This window comes from Octodon degus, unplaced genomic scaffold (assembly GCF_000260255.1).
Source record: "Octodon degus isolate 3935 unplaced genomic scaffold, OctDeg1.0 scaffold00324, whole genome shotgun sequence".
In the NCBI taxonomy this organism is placed as follows: domain Eukaryota; kingdom Metazoa; phylum Chordata; class Mammalia; order Rodentia; family Octodontidae; genus Octodon; species Octodon degus.
Genome location: NW_004524900.1, coordinates 1,273,465 through 1,286,968, shown reverse-complemented (window position 1 = coordinate 1,286,968; position 13,504 = coordinate 1,273,465). Strand labels below are relative to the sequence as shown.

Here is a 13,504-nt window from a genome sequence, read left to right as displayed (position 1 = left end):
GAGGAGGAGGAGGAGGAGGAGGAGGAGGAGGGAGAGGAGGAAGAGGAGAAGAAAACACAAATGGCCAATAAGTACATTGAAAAATGTCCATCATTTCTGGTCATTACAGAAAGACAAAACAACTCTTGGATTCCATCTTACTCCCATCAAAGTGGTTCATCAAAAATCAGCAAATTCTGGTGACGATGTGGGCAAAAAAAACACTTCTACATTGTGATGAGAATGAAAACTAGCATAATCACTATGGAAATCAATATAGAGGTTCCTCAAAAAATTAAAACAGGAATTCCATTGGCCCTACCTCTGCCTCTCCTAGGTATTTTCTCAAAAGAATTAACGGCATTATACTGTAGTGATGTGTGCATACCCAGTTTATAGCAGCACAAATCACAATAGTTAAACTGTAGAAACATGCTAGACAGATGAATGGATAGGTAATGTGCTATATGTACACAGCAGAGTATTATTCAGCCATAGGAAAGAATGTATTTGATGCATTTGTAAGAAAATGATTGTCTCTTGAAACCATGGTAAGTGAAATAAGTGAGACACAGAAGCTTAAATATCACATGGTTTATTTTATATGAGAAATCCAAAATATAAATAAATCAAGCAGTAAAATAAAGACGAGATTGTAAAAAACAAGAAGGCAGGCTCTTTGGAGCTGAAGAAGGGATCAAAGGAAGGAAAGAGACTAGAGGGTAAAGAAAAATGGGGAAAGGGGACAGAAAATTAAGATAGGACATGTATGAACCAATTCCTCTAAACAAACACTGCATCTTACATACGTATACCAACAAAGAAGAGGGATATGTCAGAGGGCACTAAGCAGAAACAGCTAAGAAAGAATACGTTCCTGAGGTCTACTCTCCTATATTGACTAGTGTGTGCAATGCTAGACAGAGTTTAAAGACGCTCTACAAAGAGGAAAATACATAGCAAGGGAAGGAAAGGGAGGATAAAGAAAGAAGAGAGAAAGGAAGTAGGAGAGGGAAAGTGGAATGAAAGGAAGCCAGCTTCATCTTTCCTCCTAAGGGCTAATTACTGTAACTCCCAGATAGGATGGTACAACTTTTACTGATGAGAGAGAGAGAGAGACAGACAGACAGACAGACAGACAGACAGACAGACAGACAGAGACATCTGGCTACTTCTCTGAAACTGTAACTATCCAGGAATTAATACATATGTATAGATACATGGAACAAAGCTACAAATATGTGGATTTACTTGGTTTGTTGTTTTGTTTTAAAATGAAGATCTATAAAGCTGTAGCTGTAGTTGTAGCTCAGTGATAGAATACTTGCCCTGCATGCTTAAGGTTTTAGGCTTGGTTCCTAGCACTGAAAAAAATATTTTTAATAAAGTGAAGGCCTTTAATATTAAAGCAAACAGTGCAGGTTATTAGTGTCACTTTCTTCACCTTAACTCCCACCCCCCTACACACACAGTTGTTTTTTGGTTGGTTGGTTGGTTGGTTGGTTGGGCTTTTTTGTTTTTGTAGAACTGGGGATTGAACTCAGGCCCTTATGCTTGCCAGGGAAGTGCTTATCCTAGTGAGCCATCTCCCCAGCCCTACACACACAGTTTTTTCATAAACTGATAGGTATCTCTCAGAGGTATGGGTTGCAGGTTTTGTTCTTTGAGTATTGATTTAAATATGAATCTTTAACTACTAGTAAATATCCTGAATATCAGTGATGGAATTTCTAACTACACAGACATCTAAGAACATTCTGCTTTGTATACAAATAGCCATATTATCCCAGTCAGGCTAATTTTTCATGGGCCAGAAACTTTCAATAAAGAATTTGAGATGGACAGAATTGGATTTGAATATGATATGTCAAAATAGAAATCATTCATATTTACCAGTGCATTAAGCAGATCTTAAGAATGGCTTCAGATATAAGAGGTGAAGATGCATTGTCTTTAAAATGATGTGAAATTAACTGCCTTCCTTTGTCTACTTTGTGTTTCCAAAATGTATGGCTCAGCTGCCCATCTCTTTTCTTTCACAATTCTCAAATCTTATGAGAATTCTTAATGTGGAGACTGAAATAATGGTGGTTAGAGTTCCAGTGCTATTTTTTTTTCCTGTCTTGTGTTCATCTTGGTCCTGGCACTGGTGAAAATGAATTCTTGGTTGTGATCTGTGTTAACACTGTCCCATATCTTCCACCACTCTGTTGCCTTTGTCTTACTTGCTTCTAGTTCACCCAGAGTTTGTGTAGGACCTTTACCCTCACAAAGCTTCCTCAGCACTGCATGGTGGTCTTTTTTGATTTAAGAAATACAGTAAATTTACCAGATGATATACTCATGCTTTAGCATCACAGATACTACCAGGATCAAATCATGCTAGTTGGTAATAGATATTATGTTCTTATCAGGTGATCCAAGCTCGGCTATAAAATTTCTGAAAAAATGCAGAAGAAGCATATATCTTCTTTCCTTGCTGTTCTGTTCTTTGTCATTGCCTCCCAAAAAATCTCAGCAAAGACCCAAGAATGAGGAGTATTCTGATTATCAGAGAACTTTGACCCTCTGTTAGGCTGAGTATTGGACTTCACACTGTAGAAAAGACAAGGGCTCTGGAATCCTTCTTTTGCATCTTCTAGTATCGCATGCTTGGCTCCGTTACTTAGGTTCTTGTCAGTAAAATTGGAGTGTATTACATTCTTCATCATAGTCAAAAGATTCAATGAGAACATGTGTATTTCAGTTCCTTAACCCAAGAGAAAGTCTTAGAGGGGTAGGTAGGAAAAAAATAGCAAAAATGGACATTGCAGAAGAGTATAGTCCAAGCCACAAAATATATGCTCTTTTTGAACATATATTTCCTCAATTGTAAAAAGGGTATCTCAGCTGGATATTGACTAGATTAATGGAGGGTAATAAAGACATGCTCCTAATAAGTAATGATACTCTTAACATGCCACACAATAGATTGGGAAGTTGTGGACTAAAAATTAAGGCAAATGAGTATTTTATTACTTAAATGAAAACATTTCTATAAAGATGATATTGCTTAGGACATTTTCTGTGGCATTTTAAAGAAATTTACTTCCAGAAGTTATTTCTTCATTCACATTTGATTTTTACTGCTATTGTTCTTAGAACCAATGGTAATCTTGCCTTATGGAGAATACATTATTTTATTCAGTTTGGCCTTTTAGCATGAAGTCAATAGAGCTCATATTTTCTTTGATGGTCTTGTAAGATCTATGATGCCTTTATTATGAGTTTCAGATGTTAGAGGAAAAAAATACCCCTTCCCTACCAGCTTGTCTATGGGATTTTTTTTTAAATTTTTTTTTTATTTATTTGAGAGAGAGAGAGAGAGAGAGAGAGAGAGAGAGAGAGAGAGTGTGGTGTGTGTGTGTGGCCAGCTCAGCCCACCAGGGGGCGGGGCTGGCTGGCATGTGGTGCTGGGGGATCGAACCGCGGTCCCCGATGCTTTTGCTAAGCTTGTTCCAAGTAGGTGCTTTAGACCACTGAGCCATCTCTCCAGCCCCATGTCTATGGGATTTTGTAGTGATTTTCTGAATTGCAGACTTCGAATGTTCTGGAAGGACAGCACATTTTAGACATCTCTTATAATATTTGCTTTTTCCTCAAACCCTCTTTTCATTTCCATGTGAGTCACTTTTTGTTCATACTTCCTTGTCTTTGCTGTCACTTCACGTTTGTACATTGACTGTGGGAGCCAGGATTAGGTGATATGATCTGTACAGTCTCTTCTCAGGGCCAAGGTTCCTAAGAATAGGAAGAGTTCAGTGTTCTGTGCTATTTCTCATGCTCTGCAGGCTGTTCTACAAGGTTTCCTAGAACTGCTTCTATGATGCTGCTATATATATGGGACTTTGGCATAGGGATATGTGTGGATGGTGACCTCAAGTACAAGGAGTATCTAAATTGATGATGGCTGCAGGAGGAAAAGGACAGATTAAAGAGCATTCTAGGATCTTCCTAAATACCTTTAGGAAATTGAGGACGTGTAGAGAGCATGGTGATTTGTATTCTTGGTGGTGTTTTAAAACAATTTATACCAATCTGAAAATATAAACTTCTTAATCCCATATGTTTCTTTTTCTTTCTTCACTCATATTTTAGGTTCATGGTGATGCTTCTTTCTGTGGTCAAGGAATTGTTCTTGAAACATTTACCCTATCTAATCTTCCACACTTCAGAATTGGTGGGAGCATCCATTTGATTGTCAATAACCAGCTGGGCTACACCACTCCAGCAGAAAGAGGAAGGTCTTCTTTGTACTGTAGTGATATTGGTATGTAAGAGGGGGACTGGTGATCTCGGAACCAATGAGAAATTCCTAGAGAAACTTCTAGTTCATTCGAAACATTGAATTTTACTGGGTCAGATATGATCACTAGTCATCAAGAGTTGCAAGCAAAGTTAACATTTCTTTTAAAGTCTGAGTGTGTTAGTTAGTTAGTTAGTTAGTTAGTGTGCTGAGAATAGAACCAGGGCCTTATGCCTCTTATGCAAGCTTTCTATTACTGAGCTGGATCCCCCAAGAGTACTTTTTAAATCCAAATGAATAAAATGATGATGGGTGATTTTGATGTATTAACCCAGGTATTGGAGAGCTGTTGGCACTGTGGTTTTGACATCTTAGGCATCATTTATCTGAGTGGTATATGGCAGAGGCCACCCTTAGCTAAATAATTCTTCACTCTAATGGAACATTCTAAGGAGTTCAGAAAAGGGTGGCTGAGTTGTATAACATAAGTTTCATATATTATTTGGACAAATTGGCTTCTCAACATTTTATCTTCCTCTTCCCTATGTGAACTGCATGAATGAAGGAGGGATATTGGATAAGATGCTCCCACCCTCTTCCAAACAATATCCCCCGTACCAGCACAGGTCCCCAGATGAGAAATCTGACAGGCCAATTAATTCATCTATTTTTTAGACTTAAGAAGCCCTGACAACAAGGGCATGTTCTGCTCACTAAGAGATGGCAGAGGAAACTGCAGTAAAAGGTCCATCTTCCTTCCAGAGATCTGAAATCATTCATTCTGTACTGCCTTATTTCTAGGGGACTATAGGTCAGAGAGCTGCATTTTGGAAACGCTATCTTGATAGTTTTGAACACTTTTCTATTCTTAATACTAGTGCTATTTCATGGAATAATGAACAGTTTTGACAAGTTTGTAGGGCTTTTAAAAAAATCCTTACACTACAATTTTTTTGTTTTACATTTTCATTAACTATTTTGGCAGGGTGGTAATTAGTTCCATTAGATAAGTAAGGGAAAAATACTAGGCCTTGTTTCAATAGTTTTTAATAATTTTTAGGCTGAACAATGATGGATACTTAAAATTCACCTTATTCTATTTAATTAAAATCAGCATTTCTGGGCCAGCAAGATAGATCAGCGGACTATGCCTGCTTTGGCAAGTGCAGGGATTAGGGTTCAATTCCTAGTCCCACATGCTGGTGGGGCATTCTGAGCCAGTGAATGAGTCCAGACATGGTGGCGCATGCCTATATGCCTATAATCTCAGTGCTGTGGAGACTGAAAGCAGGAGGATCACTACGAATCTGAGCTGCATAGTAAGACCCTGCACCAAATACATAAGTTAGAAAAAAAAGAAAAGAAAGAAAGAAAAGAAGCATTTCTCTTTAAAGAAAAAAGAGAAAGAGATGAAGGCTGGAGATAAGGGCACTCAGTCTTTTTTTACTCAGGTCCTTCCAGTTGCCATGCAGGCACTTAAAGCCCTGTGCTGTATCCCTGGTGCTTGAGCCACTGAGCTAGCTCCCTGGGCCAGAGTATTCAGTCTTAAATGCTTAAGTGTCAAGTGAAGGATCTGGTAGAAATCAGGACTTTCAAACCTGGAGGATCCAAGGTATTAGTCAAAAAGGTTATCTTTGACCCCTGAATTCAGTGAAATAGCCTGGTTAGAAACATGATGTCAAGAATTAAACTTAGGACCGGGGAGATAGCTCAACAGAGTAAGTGCTTGCCTGGCAAGTACAGGGTCCTGAGTTCAATCCCCAGTACCAAAAAAAAAAAAAAAAAAAAAAAAAACTCTAAACTCTAGAGGATGTTTGGGGCCAGGGATATGGCTCAGTAGAATAAGCACTTGCCTAGAAAGCACAAGGGCCTGAATTCAATCCACGGTTTTGAAAAAAAAAAAAAAAAAGAATTAAACTTAACTTATTTTAAGTCATAGAAACTACAAGTTGTTAAAGAAATGTAGGGATTTTACCACCTATTTTACAGAGTTACAAAGACTTAAAAGAACTGTCAGATGGTAGGAACTAATCTCCTTTTATATCCAGAGCAAGTAATGGTTTCTTTTTTTATATTAATTTTATTGAGAAAGAAGTAGCAATGAAGAGTTTCAAAACAGGTTAGTAGGACAATTACAAGAATTAATGCATTGCATATTGTTGTCTTCATAGTGGTTATTCATAGTACAAGATGCAGACATGATATCCTGTCCACAAACACTATTAGTACAAATCTTTCTTCTCATTGAATTAAGAGAAAGTAGCTGTATATCTATCCTACTTTGTACATAAGATACAAAATGGTTCTTTATTTATATCCCCTTTTTTGTTTAGTTTTGTCAGAGATGGGCTTTCCATTGCCATTTAAAAATTGTAGGTGTGTGAATTCAGCAAAATAATCCAATATATTCCAGTAGTCCATAATAGTAGTGGATTATCCATAGGACTGGCAATGTTAGAAATTGTTGACCTGAGCCTTTTACAGCTCAGCATGTTAATATGGCTTTACTTTTTATACATTGTTTTTATACTTTTCTGCAGGATGGTTAAGACCATGATAAAGCAAAACCTATATAACAAGAAATGTAACTTTTGCACCTGATAAGCAGAGTCAAATCCCCTCAGGATTTACCCTGAAACCCTGCACAGCAGTTTGTAGATCTTTTGTCAGTGTCACATGTGAATGAGTCATAGCCATTGCTTGACCAATTAGAGCAAGTAATAATTTCTTTCTTGAGTTGTCTATGTGAATTGTTTTGTGATTTATCCGAGAGAGAGAGAGAGAGAGAGAGAGAGAGAGAGAGAGAGAGAGAAACAGTGGTAATTCATTGTAGAACTTCACTTTGGAGAAAAGCATTTTCTAGGATGCATTTTTAATGCCTTTTTATCTGAAGATGAAAGATAATAATGACAATAAGAAAGTAAATTTTAAATATTATGTGCAAAGCATTGTGAATCATTAACACTTATTATCCATTGACTCATACAGTCTTGAGACTCTCAGTAAAACATAGGATTAGACTGAGATTCTGAAGCTTACCAAAGTCCCACAATAAATGATAGAGCTAAGACTTGTCACCTGGACCCCAGATCTTGCGTTGTTAACAACCAAACCAAATGGTCTTTAGAACATGGGATGTCTTCCCTTGCAAATGTTCTTAGAGGAAAGCTAACCTAATTTTGGGCTAACTAGTCGGCTTCATATCTGTCTCCCCCTGTTTAGGGAAGCTTGTGGGCTGTGCCATCATCCATGTTAATGGAGATAAGCCAGAGGAAGTGGTCCAGGCTGCACAGCTGGCTTTTGAATATCAGCGCCAATTCCGCAAGGATGTGATCGTTGACTTGCTGTGCTATAGGCAGTGGGGCCACAATGAGCTGGATGAACCTTTCTTCACTAACCCAGCTATGTACAAAATCATCAGGTACAATCATAAACCTCTGTTAACATATCCTCTGACCTCATAGCTCTTATACTATTGTACACACACACACACACACACACACACACATTTATTTTGGTGCTGGAGCTGGAACCCAGGACTTGTGCATGCTAGGCAAATGACTAGCTAGAGCCCAAGCCCTATTATTTTTTAACAGATAGTCAGGTAGTATGAACAATTGTCCTTGGTTTGCTTAGGACATGGGACTTGTCATGCTAAACTAGGACTGTCCTGGGTAAACTGGGATGTTAACCATTCTCAGTTACTTTCTCTTCAATGGGACAAAACACCTCACACTCATAACTTAAAGGGGGAAAGATTTAGTTTGGCTCAGTGCTTTCAGTCATGGTCAGATAGCTGGCTCCAAAGCAAATCCTGCCAGAGGAAATCTGCTTATGTCATGGTGGCCAGGAAGAAGAAAGAAAAGAGAGGATCCAGAGAGGCAGACACCCTCTTCCAGGACTCACTCCCAGTGTCTACCTCCTAACAACAAATCAATGTTAAATATACTGTTACCTTGATCCAATCACCTTTTAAAGCATGAAGTATTTTGAGGATATCCAGATCTAAATCATAACATTCTGCCTCTGATTCTCAAGACTCATGTCAATTTCTTTAAGCAAAATGCATTTAGTCTACCTCTAACTGTAATCAAATTTGTAATAGTTCTAGCATTACTGAAAAGTCCAAGCCCAAAGTCTCATCTGAGACTGTTATAACTCTTAAAGCATGAGCTCTGTTAAATACTGCACACATACAGTGTACAACATAAAAGAAGGAATAAGAAAATAGGAATTAGGGCAAAGAAAGACCAAACCCAGCAAGGCAAACGTTAAATTCCGTACCTTCACGTCTAGCTCCTGTGGCCCTGAGATGTGAATTCCAAAAGGCTTAGATGACCCCACCCCTCTGACTTTGCTGGTGATTGTGGCTTTCATGGCCTCTCTCTTGGAGTGTCTTTGCTCACTACTTATGGCTTTCCTCAGATGTTCCACGACCCTGGTTTTTCCATCCTTCTAGGGTCTCCACTGCACCTTAACTTCATTCAGACTTCACATACTATCCTCTTGAGCCTACACTCCCTGCTCTCCCTGGCCTTCTGAAATCTGAGTGGAAGCCTTCCTGACCCAACAACTCTAGCATTCTTCATGTTTATAAAACCACAACCCTGAGGAGAATATCAAAGTCTGCCTCCAGCTTAAGAAGTCTCCAGGCCTCCTTGGATGGGGTTTCAAGGGACTCTGGATAAGTGAGCATTGTAAACTGAATCTATCCTGGAACACCATGCTCTGGAGCTCTCTTTATGGAGCAAAGTCTTTCACTTTTGTACCTTTGAGCCTGCAAAGAGTAGGTCTGGCCAATTTCTGAAGTGCCTTCAAGTCATCTTTTATACTGTATATAAAGGACTTAGCTAATATTTAATGCTAATCATTTTAACAACAGTGCTCTCCTTTAGTCCAACTTTTCAGGCCCTTCCTTTCTGATAAAGCTTGAAATATTTAATGTCGTTTTGGTCTTGATTCTCAATATAGATCTTGCGCAAAGCAGCAAGCAATACCCATGCTACAGCCTGAGTTCTGGGATGCCTTAAGGTTTCTTCCACCAAATTAATTAGTCCATTGTCCCTTATCTCAGTCTCCTACAAAGACTCAGGACAGGAGAAAAATGTAGATAAATTTTGTGCTAGAGCATAACAAACATGGCCTAGAGTTCAGTTGCCAATGGAATTCTTGTTCCTAATCTAAGTCTCTTGAACCTGGTCTTCACACTGTTAACATTCTGGTGGAGAATTCTAAACTCTGAGCAGAATCTCTCATCAAGCTGAGCTTACAGTATTTTAGGGCTTCTCTGGTCAGCATCTCCGAGCCTTTCCAGACTTCTCCTATGAACCAGTTCTAAAGGATTCTGAAACACACGATCAGGTGTAGTCTAGCAATAGCCCCTGGCCCAGTACCAAAATGTGTCTTAGTCTCTTTCTTCTCTGTGGGAAAAGATACCTGACACCCAGAACTTAAGGGAGTGGATATTTGAGCTCAACACTTTCAGTTTATGCTGGTCTGACATAGTGAAAGTGCCTGGCAGAAGAGAGCTACTCATTCCATGGTTTCTAGAAAGCAAAGAAAGGAAGAGCTGGGGTGTGAGATATACCTTTCCAGGTCCCATCCCAGTGAACTGCCTTTAACCAGACCCGCCTCCTCATAAAACCTCAGATGTGAACTCCTGAGTGTACTACTCCATGGCCCATGACCCAGCTTCCTTCCAAATGCATGAGGCTGTGGGGTACCCCAGATCTACAATATAACAGTCACCTATGGGTATCAGAAGAGGTCTCTGTATTCTTCAAAATCCCCAGATTTCCTCACTGAATAGAGAACAACTTGCTGAACAGATGAGATGACTGAATAAGAGGACTTAGGCAAATCTAGATGCATTGGAATGATCAGGAACAGGATCTTTATGTTCATTTCTCCATATTGTAAGTAGCATACTTGCTTTGTGCCTAGCAGGAAGTAACACAAGAAATTTTAATAAATGTTTAGAACTGTTCTGTGCAGTACGGAAGCCAGTAGACAGTAACTGACCACTGAACACCTGTGTGTTCAGATATGGCCAGTCCTAAAGGCAATGTGCTGCAGGTACGCACACCAGATTTCAAAGACTTAAAAGATAAAATAGAAATGTAAAATATCTTAATTTCTATATTGATTAGATCTTGAAGTGAGTATTTTGGATATATTGACTTAAATATATTACCAAGATTAAATCCACCTGTTTGTCCTTACTGTTTCTAATATAACTCAGAAAATTTTAAATTATACATAGGTCTCACATTTTACTTTGGTTGGATAGCATTGATGCAGATGTTAACAGAGAGGGATTCATGACTTTGGCATTTCATTTCTTAAATATTAGAAAGTAAAACAGAATCCTCCATACATACACTCTAATTCCTCATAGACTATGAATTAAAGCAGAGGAATAAACTTCATGGCATTCAGCAGGCTTTCCTGTTTCTAAGTAGCAGAAGAGTAGTGCTCAGGAGGAAGAGAATCTGGGTTCTGGCTCAGCTCAGAACACAGCAGTAGAGTGAGTTGATGTGTCGGGGCTCCTTTTAAAATGTTTAGCCTCTCACTTTGATCTGGATTAAATATGATAGTATTTTAACAAATTTTATATTTTAAAGATTATACAAATGTTACAAGGCACAATTGTCACAATATTTTCAACCACATGCTGGATATTATAATTAAAGGACTAATAAAGAACCTGAAACTGATGGTGGCTCCTTAAGGCTCAGTATTTTTTTAAATAAAAGGAGTTATCCATGCACAGGTAAGGTGGATGTCTTACACAACTTACCAACTCATAGAAAAACTGTATTTTACCTGAAGGTAGTAAAGAACTTATAATGGTAAATTTAATTTCCCTTGTTTGCCTAAAAGAAGCTGTGACTCCTGAGTAATTTTATTTATTTATTTTGTTAACTTATTGAGGTGAAAGTCATATAATGTAAAATTTACCACATTACTTTAAAGTGAATAATTTAGTAGCATTTAGTACAGTCATGATATTGTGCAGCTTCTCCCAATATTTGTTGCAGAACTTTTCCTAAGTGCCTTTTAACAGAAAACATCCTACCATGCCCTTGACAGTGCTTATTTCTTCTTGCTTAGATTTCACAGATTAGGCTGATTTTTACCCCCTTCTTTTTAATAGATCCCGAAAGAGCATCCCAGACACATACGCAGAACACCTCATTGCCAATGGACTCATGACCCAAGAGGAGGTGTCTCAAATAAAAGCCTCCTACTATGCCAAGCTAAATGACCATTTGACCAACACGGCCCACTACAGCCCCCCAGCCACCAACCTGCAGGCCCACTGGCAGGGCCTGGCCCAGCCAGCAGCACGTATCACCATCTGGAACACGGGTGTGCCCCTTGACCTCCTGCGCTTCATTGGTGCCAAGTCTGTGAAAGTGCCCGGGGAGCTACAAATGCACAGCAACCTTCTCAAGATATATGTTCAGGTGAGGTGCTTGAAATCACCCACCATTGTTTTTTATTTTTGCTCAGCAAAATATTGGTCGGATCTTTTTGGTTGCTATAAATTAAAAAAGAATTAATTTTTTTTAGGTGATACATAGTAGTTTTATTAGGTAATACATATCAGTTTTTATAACACAATAAAACTGAAATACATGAAGGTACTTATTACAGCCATATTAGATAAGTCAAAATGTAATGTAAGAATTCTCATTAATAATTATTGCTTATTTATATTAAACACAAATCAATAGGATCCCAAATCTTGTAGCCATCTATACATATAAACGTTACAAGATCTTATCCAATTAATATGTTTGAAATATCAGAATCAGTTTATTCTGCTTCATTAGATATTAATTTGCAAACACAATGCTGTTGCATGTAGTTTTAATCATTTTCATGATTCCTTTTGAATATTCTTTATTTGAAAAGGGACCAGCATTAATTTTTAAATTCAAATCACATATCTAATTATGCTAATTCATTTGACAAATGTTTAGTGTTTAGTATTAGGTTCTAGGGGCTGATCTTAGCATTCTTTTGAGGCTGAGAATCAACTGACTTAGATTATATATATATATATATATGCATGCTTATTCTAAACAAATACAGAAATATCTACTTCAATTTTTCCAACCAGTGAACAGAAGACACTTTAATTCTTTTAAGTAGCTTAAAAAAAGAGGCACAAAAATCAACATATATATCCCATTTAGATCCTTAAACATGCTGAAGTTTTACTTATCTTCTGTTAACCTTACAATAATAAGCTGTCCTGCTTGGCCTAGGACTGAATAGGTTTTCTGGAAGAGTGTACTTTTAGTGCTAAAATCAGAATAGGAAAGAGTTAAACATGTTCATCTTTCTCAGCTTGGATAAAAGAGCTCTGCCCTCTGAATTGTACGAATAGTGTAACAAGCTGTATGCTTACCTCCTATCAGATACTACAATTAAAGTTTGCAGTACCCCTGCTGATTCCTTCTCCTCTTAGCTCCCCAAAGGTGGCCACTAAGGTGAAGTGCATCTTGGCATTGCCTATTCTAAGCCATGTGTAGTTGCTATCATACACCACTGTATCCAGACATACTCCATTTTGATTCAAACTCGTGTTATTAATTCTTACCTTAATTACATTAAATTTTTTTAAACTCAGTGTGACAAAAGATACGGATTCTTAAAAATTTATTTTCGCCTCACTTCCACTCTACAGTCCAGAATGGAGAAAGTGACAAATGGGACAAATTTAGACTGGGCCACAGCAGAAGCCCTTGCCTTGGGCTCTTTACTCACTCAAGGTAAAGTATTCCTGTTCAGCCTTATATCTGATAGAGAATGTGCTCAATTGCACTTGTTATATGAGACTTCTGTGATTTTCTGAATCACAGCTATTTCCTGTTGTTTGCATTGGCTAGAGAAGTTCTGAAACGTGTTCTCTGATAACATGACTTAGTCACAATGTGAGCTATGTAACAGCATTCATCATAGAGTGTAGACAGTGAAATAGTTACATCTAGGAAATGTGGGATTTAGTGCAAAATGTATTAAAATATATTTTATAGGCTAAGCATAGTGGCACATACCTGTAATCCTAGCACTCAAGAGGCTGAGACAGGAAGATCTTGGGAGTTGGAGACCAGCCTGGCCTACAAAGTGATTCCAAGGTCAACCTGAACTGCACAACGAGACCCTGTCTCAAAAAGACCCCCACCAAAAAAAAAATAAAAAAAAAAAAAAGAAAGAAAATAGATCTGA

General features: G+C 38.1%; 1 protein-coding gene across 4 annotated transcripts in view; it reads left to right on the top strand.

Annotated features, from left to right (window-relative positions):
- The window catches only part of Dhtkd1 (dehydrogenase E1 and transketolase domain containing 1), a 60,109-nt gene that overhangs the window by 21,626 nt on the left and 24,979 nt on the right, over positions 1 to 13,504 (top strand). For all 4 annotated transcript variants that reach the window (XM_023708062.1, XM_023708061.1, XM_004647777.2 and 1 more), the window contains exons 6-9: positions 4,117 to 4,288; positions 7,487 to 7,685; positions 11,421 to 11,733; positions 12,963 to 13,047. In XM_023708062.1, the coding sequence (XP_023563830.1) occupies positions 4,117 to 4,288; positions 7,487 to 7,685; positions 11,421 to 11,733; positions 12,963 to 13,047 (769 nt within the window). The remainder of the gene's footprint in view (positions 1 to 4,116; positions 4,289 to 7,486; positions 7,686 to 11,420; positions 11,734 to 12,962; positions 13,048 to 13,504) is intronic.